The sequence below is a fragment of the Branchiostoma floridae genome, chromosome 12 (assembly GCF_000003815.2).
Source record: "Branchiostoma floridae strain S238N-H82 chromosome 12, Bfl_VNyyK, whole genome shotgun sequence".
Taxonomy (NCBI): domain Eukaryota; kingdom Metazoa; phylum Chordata; class Leptocardii; order Amphioxiformes; family Branchiostomatidae; genus Branchiostoma; species Branchiostoma floridae.
The window spans coordinates 18,693,489-18,712,707 of NC_049990.1; the positions used below are offsets into that span (position 1 = coordinate 18,693,489).

Below are 19,219 nucleotides of genomic sequence, written 5' to 3' on the forward strand. Positions count from 1 at the left end.
TATATGATTTGCATGGGATACACATCGTCCGAATGTTTATATTACTTGGATTTGAAAAATATTGTATCAAGGTGTATTTTGCAAGTTTCAAGGTGAACAGATACAGCCTGTGGAATATCATCCATGTTGGCGTTGATATATTAATAAGTAAAGTTTATTGCAAATTCTTGCCCGTGGGCTAGTTGCAGGTAACATAAGAGATTCAGTGTAAAAGAAACAATATCACAAGTGTCAACTCCAGTCTAAAGCTAGTAAAAGCTAACACTAGATCCTGGGTTATTGGGTTCGACTCCTTTTCTGAAGACAGTGGAAGACGAAAGATCCCACCTTTTCTATTATGTGTGGGTTTTGTGATGTTAAAAGGAGAACTGTTTTCTTTTTGTCAGTGAGTGTGAGGAAGTTTGGGTGGAATTTGGTGGCCTCTTCAAACAGCTCTTTTCTTTCGTGATCACAGAAAGAAGAGTTTGACATAAAATGTGTTTCGTCTTTCACTACATTTGACGTACATTGTTTGCACGTTCTTTCACACACGGATAGCTTCTTGTCGATATTCTGGCAACATATATAACCGTTATCCCAACCGTTCTTGCTGACAGTATTCAGGCCGCATCCAACCACGCCTTTCAATCGACAAGTAACTTGCCTCAAGGGCAATGGATGTTTCTTGGGGTTACCTACGACTACGCAACAGGGCAGGTACAGCTTTGGAAAGATGGTATCAATATCGGCAGCACAAACTTTGGTCAACTGGAACACAGCACAGCGAATCCCATCAGGCTTGCAGACAGTCGTGCACACTCAGTACCTTTCAATGGCAAGTAATTTATTTTATCAAGCTAGCGATTAGTCACTGCATCTGTAAATCAGACTTGATTACTTATCACATTTAGGCCACACCAATTTTATTTCTTGTTTCTCGGATAAAAAAAAAAATTGAGTCGGTCAGTCGAAAAATCAATAAACGAAAACTTTTGCAAAAAGTCGGGGGTGGGAGAGATCGAGGGGCTAATAATTACAGTTAATTTAGGGGTCCCTGGTAGCAAAGTCCAAAGTTTCAACAGAAATTATAAACGTACCGTCCAAAATAGGCATGTACAGCTACTGGACTTTGAGGCCCGCCCATAGTTAATTTGAGAAAGGAGAGGCTGTGAAATTTGTCAACACGAGGTGTGGCCATCAATTTGAAAAGTTAGTTGTTTTTTTTCAAATCGGAAAAAATAGGGTCGTGAAATCCGAGAGACAACAAATAAAATCAGTGTGGCCTTATTTACTCCTCAACATAACTTTAAGACAGACAACGTGATACATGTAGTTGAAAAAGTGGCAAGGCTGACCCTAAGGTAGGCCCTAACAATACGAACATTTGACTTCCATTTGTGGTTAAAACCTTTGAGTACAACTTGTCAGAAGATGTGACTTTTAGCTATTGGTGGAACAAAGGAAAGTACAAGACTAAGTGCATCCGGTGGCGCTGCATGGTAAGTGAATTGTTCGGAATATGCTATTGCGTCTAGAGGACATTTGCTAAAGTCCGTGGCCTACTGGCTACTCCCTTACAGGTGACACAGACCATTTTAGGCGTGGGTCCTTGATTTACAAAATGTATACCAATCACTTGATTGCATTAACTGTAAACTATGCCCATTCTAACCAGATTGCTCTATGGGTACATAGCAGTAATTTCCAATATGAGATGAACAACTTTTCTATTAGCACTAGCACAATCGGTTTGCTGAAATGTGATATATATTTATACTTTACAGGCAAAATGTCGTGTCTTCAGATATACAACTATGCGTTGAGCCAGCAAGAGATCCTGGACGCTCAGAATGCATGTGACGGTAAGGCAGTGCTGTATGATGGTTCCTTCAGCTGGCATACATAAAATTATGCACGCATCTTGATTATATTTCAGCCATAACATAGGTATGGTGAAATATATTGTAACACTACAGTTATATTTCAATCCATACAAAGATATATATTTCGGGCCCCTGTGCCCTGGTATTACAACCTAATGACCTGAAATTTGGCACAGAGGTGCATTGGACATACATCTGTAGCACATCAATGATTTTTTTCATAGATCACTTCAAAAAGTTATTTTGGGGTTTTGGGCCATATTTACTAAAATGTATACACATTGTATTTCTAGCTCCTATTTTCTTGTATTGAAACCTAATAACCTGAAGTTTGGCACAGAAGTGCATTGGAAATATTGGAGAGGTGCACAGGACCCCATCAAAACTTTCTACATCACTTAAAAATGAGTTATTTTTGGAGTTTTCGGCAATTTTTGACTAAAATGTATATTTTGGGCTCCTATGCCCTTGTAGTTGTATTACAACCAAGTGACCTGAAATTTGGTACATAGGTACATTGAAGATATGAGCACAGGACCCCAGCAACATTTTCTTGATAGATCACCTCAAAAATTGTCTCCTATGCCCTTGTATTTGAAACCAAATGGACTGGGTTTCTTATTCAAATTCCATGTTTTCTGGGAGTAATTTTGGACTGGTCTATTGTGAAATTCACATGGGGTGCACTGGAAGAGTCCATTCTTGCACGAGGGGAATCTTGTAAGATTCATTTTTGGGTTAAACTATCATTAGTAAATTAAAATGATTTTCACATGACTGTGTAATTTTGGAACAGTCTATTGCTGCATAGGGAGGCAGTAAGTGCAGTCTGTTGCCGACATACATGTATTCTCCATATCAGAAATGGCCATTGCTATTCATTGCTATCATTTACTGCTTTTTACAGTTGCAAAGTTTTTCATGCCTTGCGAATCTTGTAATTTTCATAATATGCATTGCAGTATTTTTAATTAAAAGTACATTATGCATGGCTACTATATCCCTTAAAGGGAAACTACCATTGCATATTTCCTTGCTAATTTTGTCCTAACTTTGATGATCATACACGTTTTTGTTCACGAAGGAAATTGCAATTATCTTATTTTAAAACCAAAACTATGTCGTATTAGATGTGACAATGTTTTTAAATAGAAGCCATTTTATTAGGATTTCTATTTTTATAGTCAGTAAAGTAAGTAAAGTCTTTTCTTACAAGTTTAGCCATTTGCGTATTTATTCGAGTTTTATTCTTTTCAACAGATGAAGATGAGCCTTTGGAGGCCATCCCTCCAAGCCTGTCCATTGCCGACTTTCAGTTTAAGGAATACACGTTAACTCCGGCAGAGTTGAGGACCATTGATTCCTACTTGGGTAATTCATTATGCTTTCAAATTGATATGACGACAATTTTAATTCCGTAAGGTAGCCATTTGGCATCAAATTTATATTGTCACTAGGAAGGTAACATTTTTGAAAAAATGCAGAATGTTTTCCTTCTTGTTGTGTCAAGCTACTCGTACACAATACTATACCATTAAGCTAGCTCAAAGTAGTGTGTGCGAGTAACTATAAGAATTGGGCTATGAATGGGGGTATCTGAGTAGCCTGACTTGATAGCTAGTGCAGGTAGACAGCCCAGCCTTTTCCTTAAACCTCTTCTGCTAGGAGGAAGAATGCACCTGGTCCAGCAAAAACAATGTTAGGTAGTGGGGAGAAGGTCAATGTTTAGCACCTTGGATAACTGCATTCTTTCAATTTGCAAACGTCAAGGTGAGTTATCTTTATCTATTCATCTTGGAGGCAGTTGGATTGTCCCTTCAGTCCTGTAACTGATTTCCAAGAGAGCCCAATGTGGGAAACAAACAAAAAAACAACAAGTTAAAGAACTGTGATATGAATTCAAAGTAAATTGCTAGTAATACAAGAAAATCCTAACAAATTCATGGATAGCATACATATGCTCAATTAAGGGCCACTTATAAGAGAATACACATTCAATAGATTCCATTCCGAAAAAAATGGACCAAATTTTGTACCGATTAGAAAATGAACAGATTACATGGGAAGGCTTTCACACATTTGGGGGTTTACTGGTCCAATAAAAGATCAAGACCGAAGAAGAGTTTATTCAACTTATTAATTTCTACCAAATTTCTAGTCAAATTCGGTCTCAATATGATCACTATAAGTCCGACCAGAATTCTTCAGTCCCAATAGACACTCAAAGAAGACGGCATGTTTATCGCAGCCGAACCACCCGGAGTTCAGGACGCAAGTTTTCACAGACAATCAGGTCCTGATTAAGGTCCAGTCGTGGACCTGATCCTCTGGACCTGAACTGAACATGAATTTTATGTACTGGAGCCCATCCCTAATACCCCCCTCACATGTATCGAAAATCGATCGGATGACAAGTCTGCGAGCTCTAGATTACGAGGAGGCATGACCCTGGCGGGAAGGGGGAACTCTGCCATTTCTTCGTTGGCAGCAGGGTCATGCCTCCTCGTAATGTAGAGCTCGCAGACTCGTCGTCCGATCGATTTTCGATACATGTAAGGGGGTATAATCAATACTCATCAAGACCAACATCAAGATTTGTTTTCAGATCGTGGGTAATCTTACAAGTGGATATACATGTGTACGTTAATCATTCTTAATCACCTGAATGTTTGAAGAACTTTAAGGACTGATTATCTTATCAAACAGGTTTCGAGCTGTACCTTCCAATGGAAGATATGAAGGAAGGTGAAGAAACAAGCGTACACGCGTCGTCCAAGAAGTTTATCGTCGGCGAGTGTAACTTAATACTTGCAGACGGAGTGGTTGGCCGAGCACTTCAACTTAGAGGTATGATTAAGGTTAATGTACGCTTTTCGGATAAACGCAATTTTTTTTTTTTGCGTATTGAAAAAAGTTGTTATTCTCTTGTGGCTCTCTCTATATTTTTTATTTTATTAACAATGATTTTTCCCCATAAATTGCATGTTGTTGACCTGTGTCCGAACTCTAGAACTTACAATAATTATTATAAGACCATATTAATTCAGTATTATTAGATGGATGGCACACATGCCTTCATCACTTTTCATCTATTTCCAAATTTTTTTATCATGCTGCAAATTGTAAAACGCAGCTGCAGCAAAATGAGCAAATATATACCGATTTGGATACTTATGGCGTGGAATGCTTATTAGTCAATTTCAAAGAAAGAAATGAAGAATTTATTGTCCAGTATACCATACTATGTGTGTTAAACTTTAGTCATTTGTTCAACCTTTTTTACACCGTGCTCGCATCAGTTTTAGGATTTCCAGGATCCACTGAATCAAATAAACATAGCCTAAATTGGAAAATATTAGATTGTTGGCTTTTTTTTCCAAACGTGAATGACTTTGTTGTTTTTAGCTTTAGAAATAAGCATAATAGACTACGACATATAGAATATTCATTTATACAGTCTAAATGTTTTTTTCTACATCAGGTCGCCAGGAGAAGAGCACGGGTAATGAACTCCTATACCGATGGCAGTTACCCGCAATCGCATCATCTCCGTTAATGTTCGAGGTGAAGACAGGCGGTTCTGCCCACATTGCGTTATCCAGGAAGAAAAAGTATTTGCCAAATATGTACGAAGTTGTCATCGGTGACACCTCTGAGATTCGTCGCACAGAAGACAGCAAGATAGCAGTACAAACACCAGGTACCTTTTGCACAAAATACCTGCCTCGTATTTTCACAGACTTTTATTTATTATTTATTACAGAGTTCTATTTATTATAATAATTAGTCAAGGTCTGCATTCCTTAGGTATTGTGTGCTAGACGTTTTGTTGATGAGCAAAAGAAAAGAAATACAAATTGAATGTATAACATGTACTTGAGTCACATTTCCAAACTGGTACCTAATAGATGTTACAGTAGCACGGTTGTTGAATGATTCTCTCCAACAGATCTTAAGCTTGTTCAATGACACTGACAAAAGTCCAGTTGCATGAGAAACTGTTTTAGTGTACCTTGTTACCTGAATGTCTGACCTTCACCTAGATGTACGTATATGACTAATTTTTTTACATTTTGTGTTTTGTATCATACTTTTCATTCCAACAAACTGCCCGTCCAGGTGCTAGTTTGCAAAATTAATGTGACCCTTGCACGAGGATTTATTGTCATGGTAGGAGTTTTAATCGCCTGTCTCTACACAGCGGCCTTCCAGCATCACCCATATATTAGCACGTATGTTGCCATTCCGAATTTTGTTTGACGAGTCATTCTTCCTTTTTTCACTCAAGGTATTTTAGACCAAAACGTATACAAGCAATTCTGGATCTCCTGGACGTACCTGGACAGTGGTAATATAAGCATTGCAGTCGGGAAGGAAGAAGATACGGTTCCATTAATGCAGTGGACTGACCCTTTGGCACCCCTTTCTATCAACTATGCTGGGTATAGCACCGACTCACAGAACGGATATTGGAAATTTGGGGAAGGTACCAACGTTTACTGTCAACATTTAGTTTCAAGTGTCATTTTTTATCTATTTTGTAATCAACTTTATCTCTGCAACGACGTCAGGCAGCAACCAAGTATTGGTTAAAATCAAAGTGCACAGAGAACTTTAATTTTCAAATCCTACACTTGCCTCCTTCTACCAAACAAATTGTAGTTAGGTAAATAGCAACTCTGTAGGTTGCAATGTATGATAAAACTTTATTGATTTAAGATGATTTATGATTTAACATAGGAAAGTGTTGAGTATTTTTCTATCACAATTGTACGCTTATTAAGCACATCTATGTCAGGAAATTTGTTTTCGGCAATATTTCTATTCTGCCTATGTCGCAAACTACACTTAAGCAGCATGAAATTGATGTGAAAAGGTTAACTACCTATTAGTATTTGAGTTGCATGGACTGAGGTACATGTATTTTTACATCTTGGTCTGCTGACTACAGGCTATTATAAATTAGACCACACAAGTTGATGCACATCGCTGGAAAATTATCATGAGCTTGTATACGCTATATAGAAATTTTATCTATGTACAACCTTATTTTTTCTCTCCAGAATGCCAAGCCAGTGTTGAGTCTGCAGGTTATGTAACAGATGCTTCTGAGACATTCAGCATCCTTTTGTGGGCGAAATTTAAGTATCCATTGAAGGGTGGATACTTTGCCACAACGTATTCAAGTCCCACCTCTTGTGGACTTTCTCTTGAGGTAAGATGATTTTATAGCATTTCTGCACGTTTTGAATAGGCAAAGTGACTAATCTCAGACTAAGGCGTAAGAGTAGCGCTCTTCTTCAATAGTAGGTAGTGTAATGTGGCGTTGCCATGGCGCATTTTTCAAAGCACACTTGTTTGGAAAGCACACAGGTCGGACCCCATGTCTTCTCGAGTGTGGTGGGTCCATTTGCCTGTAGAATAGAGCTACAGGCAAGTGTACCTAAAGAAATTTCAGGTACACAGGTCACATAGTGTTTTGTGTGGGACATTTAACCATGACAAGCACTGTCTCTCTGAACAAAATATGTTAATGTATTGACTGATGACTGTGTTCATGTATTGAATTTGAGGCACTAATTACCGCTGACTGGTCCAAAATCATTTTCCACTGGACTATGCATGATACCCCTCATACACAAGACAACCATACTACATTGTGTTGTTTATTCAACTTGTTTATTTTGCACTTGAAGAAAAACAATTGATACATGGCAATGAAATATAAAGAGACATAACACCGCAAGAGCAGCCCAAAGCTGCTGCTTATTAAATACAATTTAAGGCCTTTCTTTACTAACTTATTACAATATACATCAATTAAACTAAAGAAATAAGTAGGGACAGTAAATAAAAGAAACGATATAATGCAATCTTACCTTACCACATTATAATAAATGATTGGCCATAACTTGTAACGTAATAATGTATACCTACCTACCTACCTAGTCCCTTGACCTCCAGGTCGTTGGGGGGACAAGGTAGACAAATAATGAGTAGGACAAGGGGGACAAATAATGTATGGATATATGTAAACGTTGTAGGTTTCCAGTACTAAACAAGGAAGTCTAAGCCAAATAAGGAAAATGTAGGGTTACTTATAAAGATTAAGTCAGCCTTTGTGTGACAAAGACGGACTCAGCTTTACTGTCTTATTCAAGTTGTTCCAAACTTTGGGACCCCTATATGCATGGTAGTAAATTGCCGTTGGTAAATTTTTGCATCAATAGGCCTCAGACAGTTGCTCTTTCTTGTGTGGTGGTTGTGGATATTTGAGTTTTGTACATCTTGTACATCAACAAGCTAGTTTGAAATCTGTTTATGCAGTATATTGTGAGGATCTTTAATCTTTTTTTAAAACAGCGAACCACTAAGGAAAGTGAAGGGAACATTTAAGGCTATTCTTATGAACCGTTTCTGGAGTAAAAAGAGTGGTTTAAGTGATGTAGAGTTATAGTAATCACTCAGCCATTCAATGTTACGGTAGGATAGGTAGGGATAAAAAAGAATATACTAGTAGTACAGAGTAATAAACATTTTAGGGGATAGAATATTTCCTACCTTTCTTACCTTTCCTACCTTTCGTACAATCCCTATACCTTAGTATTCCCATGAATTTGTACAAATGAGATCGATGTGATATTTTCATTTAATTTTCATCTATTAAGACATCTAGAAAATGAGTGTGAATTGTTAGCTGTCAGAGTAATGAGTTCATTATCAAGAATATTTGTTTAAAAACGTGAAGAGAAAGGGCTAAATGGTTGCAAAAAGTATCTTTTACCAACTAGTACACAAAATATCAGTGAACTTACTACAACATACATGTATATAGCAGTTTTTCTTTCTCACCACAAAAGCAAATTGTTCCTTTATCATCAATCATTGTTTTATTATACATTCATACAAATGTATATATAAGTATATTATATACATATATATACCGTGTGCCTTGACAGTGCCCCGGCTCCTTGCGCCACTAGAGTGTTGGGTGTTGCTTTGGAAATCAATCTGACTAGATGAAACCATGCGGTTAGCGGCATGGTATGATATTGTATCTGAAATATAAAAGATGCACAAAATTTTCAGCATTCATCTCAACAAATTTTTGATGTATACATTACTGTAAAGCATATTTGTATAGAGAGCACAGGCTGCTCAACCATTGAACCATGAATTGTATTTTTTTCTAATCTATTTATTGTTGGATTTTCATCTGTCTTTGGGGTTGAGCCCAAAGTGAGGTGCACATACAGTGTAATAATATATAAATGAGAGGTTACACATGTTCAAGTTGGTGGATCTCAACAACCATAATGCTTTTCTTGTTTTCGCATGAAATAAAGAAAATATCACTATATAAATGAGAGGTTACACAGAGACACAATGTGTTACAAACAAACTATTACTATAGAAACAAAAAAATGAATATGTTCAAGTTGGTGGATCTCAACAACCATAATGCTTTAAATTTTTTTTTTTCTTCTTGTTTTTGCATGTCTTATAGATGCCACATGTACTATCTGAAAAGGTTTTGATGCACAGTCAGTATTGGTCTATCGCAGCTGTCTCTTTTGGGTGTACAATTCAACACTGTATACAAGTCATTTAGGCTGCTGCCAAGAGACTTGACAGATTAACAATTTCATCGAGAAAAAAAATTTTGTGTGTGTGTGCCTTTTTAATGATTTTTAATGATATTCCAGATTGACGTCAAGAGGACCACAAATTCAATATAAAACGCAGCAACGCTGCCAAGGTACATGTACTGCAGTCTAGTGTGATACCCACTTATAAGCTGCAACAAACACACAGTCTACTCGTTGATAGGAAAAGTTAAAACCTACTTCCAATCGTGGATCCTTTCGACATCAGCAAGTAGAAATTCAGGTCATAAAACCTGCCGTTATTGACCTTCACCTGTCTCCTGCCGGCCGCGGCATCGTTGATAGCTATGATGAACTTACACGACACAACACCATTCACGTAAGACCCAGAAATGGCCCAGATTCCACCCTAGGACAGCAGGGAAAGAGATGTAAAATGGATCTATGAAATATATTATACTAATATTATCATATGGATTGAAGGTTGGATTCTTTGAAATGATATCTAGAAAATGTTTGTTTATTGTTTATTTGCATAAAAGAAATCATCATATACAGAGAAATATAGAAAAGTAAAAACAATGTGAAGGAGAGAAGCCACCTCCTTCAAACTTAATAAAATAGTCACAATACTAATAACAAGGTAAAGATACCTAGATTCACAAAACAAAGATATAGCAAACAACACTAATGCAGATCAAAGAGAAAGCAAAAGAAATTATCGTCCATATTAGTATCTTTCATATCCATAAAGGAAATTCAATGAAGACATTATTGGACATATCCAATCAGGGTATGAGGGTAAATGCATGTCTTGAAAGAAGAGTTTATAGATAGAGAAATCTTAATTGACATAACAATCAAAAGAAAAAGCACAGTGACGATTGTAAGGCAAGGTTTTCTTCAACTGTTACTAAGTATACAAACTACAGTGAGTATTACAATCTTTGCAATTATGGTAACGTGAGTTATACTAGAAAGAGAATAAGATATTGCTATTTCATAGTGTAGACAAATAGATGTAGCTCTTTTCCAATGTCCCAGCTATAATTTAGTATAAAGGTCCCTTCTTTTATATGATCAGTCAATATCGTGCCCATGTACATGGCAGCAAATATCAATTTCCTTAGACATGGGTACCTATAACTAGACAGAATTCCTTTCAAGCTGAGTGGTATGTACAGAACAGCATCCACCTCAGAGACATCTCCAAAAATAAATGTACAATTATGTACAGTAACTACACACCTGGGTGCTGTCCCTTTCTGGCCTTGTCTTTCCCGGGCTCCAGGAAGAGAAGGCAGTGTTGCTGCCTGTGTCTGAGTCATACACACACTCATAGATGACATCTAATCCCTGAAATCATATCCACAACATTCATCTAACTCTCATGAAGAGTTTATTTTCTGTACACAAAGTACAAAGTTAAGAGCTTGCCAACAAGATTTTTCTGATTCTTGTCTAGTTGAAATGAATGATCCTACAGTAGTACTAGTATGTCTTGTGATGTCAACAGATGTTGACATCCCATTTCCGCTCAAACGAAAGTCACATGAAAGCAAGCATATTGACACGACAAAAAGTACAGTGTCATTTGTATGGTCAAGTATAAACTAATAAGTGGAATAGCTAGTCCAAGCGGGACTTCCCTGTTTTATCTGCCGCGTTTTCGGTTGATTTTTTATTTGTGTACGTCGACAGGCGGGCGTCATATTAATGTTTCGTTAGCCTGGTGAACAATAAAATCCACTCATATTTTCATAACGAAATTTACAGTATCACGGCTATCAAACGTAAGTCACGGTATCCGATGTTTATGCCTCGCCAATGCGGCATTAGCATTGGTTACGCGATCTCTAGCCGTCGCAGTTCGGGGAAGGCCAGTCCGGCGGGCCGCGGCATTACGGCATCACTGGGCGCAGGCACAAAGCAAAAAGTGCTAACTTGTTTTTCCCAGGCAATTCAGGGGGCGGGGAGTAATTAATTATCAGAAAGACGCTAACGACTTAATGAGTACCTATTGTTCTTAATAATAGATGGTCTCCGAGGGGAGTCCCTACCTTACGTGTGGAGAGAAGATGTAAACAAAATGTCTTTCACGGGTTAAAAATATGTAGTTGAGTTTTTAAAATGTCTCCTTCGGGTTCTCCCGTTTTGGAATGTCTTTGGAGGGTTTTCTGTCCGATAGACATTTTTTCGACATTATAGGCCCCACCAGTGTAGGCTGTTGGTGATTTGAACTTCAGGATCACTATGGCGATGGTGGCTATAATACTTAAATTCCGTTCACCTAACCTAGCCCACTGCACCTGCCATAATCCACTCAAAAATGTCACGGTCTCAAGGATTGCCTTCTAAAAACTTTAGAAGTCATAGGCTTAGAAATATGATTTATCTTAACATTGATCAACAAACGAAACAGCACGTCTTGGATGTTTTTGGACATTTGTCGTGAAATTAACCATTGTTGCTGGGCAATGAATTTGTGATACAACAAGTCCTAGTCACATAGTCATTCACTTTCTGGGCATAAGCAAAACTTCCGAAACCTACAGGTCCGTATATCTGAGACAACGTCTTTTATTGGGATGTATATTCAGCAATGTTTAGTACCAAGTTCAGCAATATCAATGTAGCAACATATTTCTTGGGACTACAGTGAGTGGCAGTGACTTTGTCAGGCAGTCGGACTTGAGATCGCCATCGCCCGTTAGCACAGCTCAGCACTTGGTAGTAAAGTATACATACTATATAATGTTTTATCAGGCATAATGTTTGGATATTCGGCATTGCATATTTAGCAATGTAGCGACAGAATCAACCTAGGGGGAGGGAAACTGATCGTGGGGGGGGGGGGGATCGTCTTCAACAGGGGGGATGTCCTGGGGGGAATCGTCCTGTAGGCGAAACGTCCTGGGGGGGTATCCTGGGAGGGAAAAGACCTGATACCCTCCATTTCTATATACATTTTGTGCCTTGGGGCTACACTGTTGACCACAGCAGGGGCTAGTCTACTTAGGTAGTGGTGGTTGAGTACTTCGCAATGATAGCAATATGTACCGTTTTTCAAGTCTTTGGGATGATCTGGTCAAGAATCAAGCTCTGGACCTTCTGAATGCAATAAAAGCAAACCATACCATCATGTTATCATGAGAGATGCCCACAGCCACGTATCCGTTGGACGTCCCGCTAACTTCAACCAGCACGGTGTTGCCGCTGGTTTGCCAGGAGGAGAAGTAGTCACAAGCTGGCGGGGCACAGTTAGTGGGGGCCTGGTAACAACCTTTGGTGGAGCCACAACCACTGGAAGTCACCTAATCAAGACATAGTGAAAAATGCATTTAATCTAATTCTGTGTCTAAATCAGAAATCCTCGAATAATAACCCATTATATATGTACCCTACAACACAACAGTATGCAACGTCATTAAGAACACTACCATAAAAATTACTAGTTATACAGTAAATATTAACCATCGGCCACACAGGCCGCTACAATAGAGTGCTGAGCACTAAGCAGAAAAAGGAGTACAAGTGACTGTACCATTTTATGGGTCTTATTGAATGACTAGGTTGGGGTTACCCCTTGGCCATAAGGAAATGTAGTTACCCCAATGTCCTGTCCACTAGAGGTTGCTTGTGTGGGTAAAGGCCCTGCAGTGGGGTCCTGTACGTAGGAAGACTTCACCTTGGTCACCCAGAAAACGTCCTCTGTCTCTACAACTGTAGCCCTGAAAACGGTTAACCACATTAGGCCACACCAATTTAATTTCTTGGTTCTCGGATTTCCCGACCCATTTTTTTCCGATTTGGACTAATGATAAGTCCCAAGAATAACAATAAAGGTTTTGCTATCGCAGACCTGTAAAAAAAACCATTCCAGGGGTACATACTGCTGATAAACCAATCAGAGAGCTTCTTTGAAGTCACATGATAGATGCCAACCAATAAGCTGGATAAATCATGCCATGAAAAGCTGAAAACTTGACTACTATATTAAACCTTGTTTTTGTGTTACACAAGCCTCACATGTTCACCCCAGACTTTTTGCAAATTTTTATTTTTTCGACCGCCCGCCCCAAAATTTTTCTGAAAAAATTCGAGAACCAAGAAATTAAATTGGTGTGGCCTTACTGTCAACAGTAAGAGTCTGTATTTATACTTAATACACAGTGTACTTAGCACTGTATTTATCCATAGCACTTGTGGTAAAAAGTTAGATTACATGCAAGCATTAGACTTTAGTACAGAGCATGTGATACAAAACAACTGCTCTGTCCAAATCAAGAAACAACGATAATATTTCTACCTGAACTGTATGTGTCCCACGCGGTTTGCTGGTGCAGTCCACGTCACAGTCACAGTTGTTTTATCTGTCCTTCCGGTGTGAGTCACTCCATTCTGTGAAAGCAACACGCACAAGGTCATGATAATTCTTTGGTTCGAAGTTACATCACAGGAAAGGCAAGGATTATCCCCTGGGCCAGTACCTGTGTCTAATAGGTTATGGCATCTATGTGATTATCATAAAAATGGTTGTGTACCTAATGTGTGCACCTGTACCTGTACTCGTAAGATTGTTTAGGTACAGGTCTCGAACAATTGGTGTACCTGCATGTACCTGAACAAACTAAAAATATGACTTTGGGCACCACTTTTTTTAATCTTTACAGATTCAAACTAAGTAAATCTCAAATCTGCTAATAAAAATTGCGATAATGTTGCAGTTGAAAATTAAGAAAACTTTTTTTATTTTCATACAAAGATGACAGTTCATCACTAAAAAAGACAAGTGACTACTTGTTTAGCTTAGAGATAACTGATAAAACTTGTTTAGGTATACACGTGCAGGTACAGGTCTGAAGCAGTATCTAAACCTTTAACCTGTAGCTAAAGTTTGTTTAGGTGCACAGCTCTAATCATGAATAGTTGGAGGCAAACCCCTCAGATAAAACCCAGCTGTATGAAAGTAGGTTACAATCACATTTGGTACACAGTCTTATAAAGAATTCAATACTTTTTGTAATTGTTGGGGTTTCAATATTACTGAGAGAGACACTGCATTACGTTGCGTGTGCGTATATTATATATATATATATGGGACTGAGCAGAGCACTTGGGACTAATGCTTGTAGCCTTTTGCAGACTACACCTATATATCAGATATTTTGTGAAAATGTATAAAAATTATTGAAAGGTGATTAATATGTAGAATGCAATTAGATGTCTCCTGGAACAAAGTCAATTCTGGAGAATTCTGCAGAATTCTGGGAACCTGAGCCAGAATTCTGGAGAATTCCAGAACCTGAGCCAGAATTCTCCAGAATTCTGGGAACCTGGCTACATTTTCACAAAATATCTGATAATTATATAGGTGTAGTCTGTGAAAGGCTACAAGCATTAGTCCCAAGTGCTCTGCTCAGTCCCATTTTAATTTGCTCGATGTTATATATTATATATATATAGCTAAGGATACAATAACTTTTGTTTTGTTATTCAACGTCACATATATAGTGAATTAGTCATTCAGGACCAACTCGGAGTCAATACCTCTCCCATGCTAAAACATTTAAAACTATATACATGTAATATTATACAGCACTATTCTTTCTCCCAAGGAGCTTTTATCAAGGAGCTCCTTGTTTCTCCTGACTGCATTATGCTGCACAAAATGAATTAGACCAAGAAAATCCTATAAGCTTCAGAGCAGACTGTGATCAATGAAAATTTATACAGTGAAACTGTTACAGTGGATGCTTGTCTGGCTACTGCATTTGCCACAGAAAAATGAATATTATACCTGTATGTGAGTTCTGTTCTCCTAATCAAAAAGAATGAGTATTAAGTACGAGGGTGAGTCAGAAAGTAATGCAAGTGGTTTCATAACAGAGTCGTTCTTTGATCGAATGAGTTGAAATTTGGCACAAAGGTTAAGACATATGTTCTCTTGAGATTGAAATATCAAAATTTGTTGCTCATTATTTTATGAGTGACTGAGCTGCTTTCAAGGTGACCACACCCTTGGTATCCCGTCAGAAGAAAAGAGAGGTCCAATTAACGTGCAATTAAGAATATCCCTAAACCAATGTTTGCTATTGTAGGAGACTAAGCCTGCACATGTAATAAGCTGCATTTCTCTATAAGGCACACGCTCAATTTTAACTCTGAAATCTGAGCAGTTTTTCTTTTTTCGTTGCTGGTGTAGAGTGAGGTATACGCGGCCTTCAGGGTCATGAGATCTGCGGTGTTATTATTAAAACTTTCTGTAGCCTTTTTTCCATTAACAAAGAGAAATGAAACTTAGCACACTTTTTGGCCTTTAAACAGTTAATAACTGTGTAAAGTTTCGTTTCTTTTGGTTAATGGAAAAGTAGTCTTTTAACCAAGAACTCACGAATTCGTGTATAAATCCAACAGCTCTATAACACAACTTACTGCATCCTAGCAGCTGTAAATAAAGAACCATATTTTCACGCATTACGAGTTTAGAGATGAAAATTGGCCCGCAATCTATAGAGACATTTGGTGTTATACATGGGTAATTTCAACTTCCTACAGTGATTTTTAGTGGGTCAGATTTAGAGGAATCGCTAGTCTGACAAGGTACTAAGGGTGTGTTCATCTTGAAATCAACTCAGTTGCTCATAGAATAATAAAGACCAGATTTAAAACATTCAATCTCAAGAGGACATATATCGCTACTTTTGTGCCAAATTTCAACTCAATTGATACAAAAACAAGTCTGTTATGAAACCACTTGCATTACTTTCTGACTCACCCTCGTATTTAGCCAAAAGTTGAAAACAGACTTTGCCTTACTTCTGAGTTTGCCACACTGCCACAGTTGACAGTTTTGGTGGTGCCAGAGTCAACAGTGGTGAACTGTCCTTGTGCATCTGTTGATCCGGGGGTGCGAGCTTGGATAAAGAACCCCCTGAACTGTGCAGAGTTACCAGTCCTTCTTAGGGTGACTGAAGTAAAGGGAAACAATTTTCAGTACACCCAGAGCTTTGTTACAATACATAAACTTAGTGGACTTAATTTCTGACTGCTCTACTGCAGTCACTAAACAACTAGATGACATTTGTACAGTACAGTGATTAAAAAATTCTGGATTATATTTTAGCAGAAAGAATGCTTTTTTTGGTAAAATGAAAATTAAAAAAAAATGTCACGAAATCATGATCTTTACTAGTTCAACAAACCTGTACATCTTACCTTCAATTTCATCCCCGCCTGCATATGTATCATTGCTGACCACTAGTTCATACGGCGGCGTGCTGGTCTGTTCGGATGGCCCGTGTTGGGGGGTCATGTCCAGACAGGCTGAGGCTGGGGCACCTGAAGGGTACGCCCACACCCCCGCTGTAAGGCCCAGCAGTGACACAATTATAACTCCCCACATCTGCAACAACACAAGGTAATCAGAAATAGCAGGCTCCATCCGCTTACCCTTGTAACCATTCCAGTTCCACATGAAAAACAAGAAGCAAATAGAAACAGTCTCCTGGCTCCTCGGATTCAAGCCTGCATGTGCCAAACACTCGTAGTAGAGGTCTAGACTAACAGTACGTCCAGCTTACAAGCTTACAAGCTTACCTTGCTTGATTGCCCGTAGTGAATTGTGACACGTTTGTTGGCTGCTTGAGACTGAGCTGGTCTGCAGCAGTAACTGTTAAGTAAACGTACAGATATCTGTGCTTTAGACAGACTATAGACAGGGTGTAAACCAACTTGTGCAGTCTGTACGCCAAACAATAGCCTAAGGTGAAATACCTGACAGTGTTTACAACAGGTAAAATTTGCCATTGCGTGTCATGTACAGGATAGTCAATCAGCATGGAAATTGAACAAGTAATCACTTGCAAGCTGAGACATAAACCCTTTGTTGTTGGTTAGTCAAAACTTCAATTTTACATTGAAGATGGATTTAAGATATTAGATTGTACACTGTATGATTTTGTTATGGCAAAAAATGCACATGCAAAAATTATGCATGCAAGAGACAGACTAATAGTGTATCTGACTCACATGTGTATACTTACTATACTAACAACGCAGCTAGTGTAAATGTAACGCTATCACATACAGTAAGATGAGTGTAATGGTACTGAAATACGAGAGAAGTAAAAAGTTCCTTAGGCATTTCTTGTCTTCATATTTAATTTTGATCTTTCAGCTACACAGTTGAATCTTCAAAATCATTTTTAATACCCTATGAGAAACGTATGACTCTGACTATTCAGTTATGCTCAAAAATGTGATACACCTTCTCTGGAATGTTGCAAACAAAAGACATTCAGTCAGGCCACACCTTGATGCCTTAACATTTATATAAACAGTCATGCAATGTACATCGTCATCGCATCAGTGTTTATCCTGCATTCTCTCAACCTTATAAGGTCAAAAGTCGTACTGGATAAAATGTAAGAATTGTACATATTATACCTTTTAATGCAGAAGACGCTCAATTTTCAATCTTGTTGGCCTCCCCTTCTAACCTTTCAATCTAACCAAATGGGATAACATGAATAACAAAAGGTGTAGGGTGTGTACTTGCCAGGCAAACCTGACTGGCAAGTTATGAAATACAGTAACAGTTGACTGTAGATATTGAAAATGTTTGCAGTGGCTCTAATTTCTTGTCCTATGCACTGTGAGTTCAAGATGCTATGAATGTGCATTTCAAATGTATCATTGACAGACAGTACTACAGAATTGTTTAAACCAATTGTTTATAGTGTCAGGAAAACTGCCCTTTCCGTAATGCCATGAACTAAAACCACTGACTGAGAAATGAATGAATTTACGGTACGGCAGCTCAGGTGATGACGTAGAGACTGGATCGAGCTTGGCAACGGCCTTGTCAGACCAGTTGTAGGTTTCACATCAATTTTCATACCAGGCTAGAGAACATGTAATCCAAGACTGAATTTGAAAACACACAAAAAATTGCCATGTACATCCAAGAGACATTATACAGGTTGGACTGGAGGAGTTTGGAACACTATGTTATATTCCAAGTGCCCTCAACCAATTGAGAATCCGTCTTTTAAGTTAACGCCTGAAATGACCTGAAACTATATAAATAGTATATATGGGGCAACAAGCTTGTGCGGCACTCTGGATACATTGTGCTTATGAACTTATGATTTAAAAAAACACAGCAATTCCTAAGTATTTAATGTTATTTGTAGTTGGTCTGCCGGTTTCAAGATCAAGGCAATGTCTGGCCGCCATATTGGATCGTCTGTGTAAGGAGTCTGCATGGGGAAGATCTTGATACCTTCTTCAGTCCACAGGCAACAGTACGATAAAACTGTGGATGCTGTTGCCCAATAGATTACAGTATAGCACAATTCTATCATTGTTACCTTATAATTCAATCCAATTTAATTTTATGATACTTGAATGTATAACTATTAGTGTTTTAGTTGCTTCGATCTTAAAACAAGCTACCGGTAACTCCAAATAGCGTTAAATGATTAGGACTTCATTCATAAAATGCATTATAGCCCTAATAGCCCTACATTGGTTTACTAAGTATACATGCATGTATTGAATTGTCCCACTTTCTCGCATATCTTCTCAAGGCAAAGGATGACCAAACCCTTGAGTTCAAGGTACAGAAAAGTCAAAAGGAATGGAGCGTGGTGATAGGAGTTACAGACCAACACTGGGTCCACCTGGCGTTTGCTTGGAACAAAACTGGAAACCTGGACACCTACATCAACGGCATCAAGCAGTTTT

General features: G+C 38.3%; 2 protein-coding genes across 3 annotated transcripts in view; one reads left to right on the forward strand and one right to left on the reverse strand.

Annotated features, from left to right (window-relative positions):
- The first annotated feature begins 508 nt into the window (after nucleotides 1-508).
- Nucleotides 509-19,219, forward strand: part of LOC118427112 — a 42,329-nt gene continuing 23,618 nt past the window's right edge. Inside the window, exons 1-8 of the mRNA XM_035836748.1 lie at nucleotides 509-814; nucleotides 1,764-1,841; nucleotides 3,123-3,233; nucleotides 4,569-4,709; nucleotides 5,344-5,562; nucleotides 6,151-6,348; nucleotides 6,926-7,077; nucleotides 19,063-19,219. Of these exons, the coding sequence (XP_035692641.1) occupies nucleotides 658-814; nucleotides 1,764-1,841; nucleotides 3,123-3,233; nucleotides 4,569-4,709; nucleotides 5,344-5,562; nucleotides 6,151-6,348; nucleotides 6,926-7,077; nucleotides 19,063-19,219 (1,213 nt within the window). The 5' untranslated portion in view covers nucleotides 509-657. The remainder of the gene's footprint in view (nucleotides 815-1,763; nucleotides 1,842-3,122; nucleotides 3,234-4,568; nucleotides 4,710-5,343; nucleotides 5,563-6,150; nucleotides 6,349-6,925; nucleotides 7,078-19,062) is intronic.
- LOC118427245 (putative ferric-chelate reductase 1) lies at nucleotides 7,882-18,052 on the reverse strand. Of its 2 annotated transcripts, XM_035836899.1 has the most exons (10): nucleotides 17,918-18,046; nucleotides 17,069-17,141; nucleotides 16,688-16,874; nucleotides 16,289-16,440; nucleotides 13,779-13,870; nucleotides 13,080-13,200; nucleotides 12,607-12,783; nucleotides 10,718-10,825; nucleotides 9,710-9,878; nucleotides 7,882-8,920 (listed from the first exon to the last, which is right to left on the reverse strand). In XM_035836899.1, exons 3-10 carry the CDS (start codon nucleotides 16,872-16,874, stop codon nucleotides 8,745-8,747), a joined length of 1,182 nt encoding a protein of 393 aa, XP_035692792.1. In that variant the 5' UTR covers nucleotides 17,069-17,141; nucleotides 17,918-18,046; the 3' UTR covers nucleotides 7,882-8,744. The 2 variants fall into 2 exon arrangements, with proteins under 2 accessions (XP_035692792.1, XP_035692793.1); XM_035836900.1 differs by lacking the exon at nucleotides 17,069-17,141 and having other exon boundaries at nucleotides 17,918-18,052.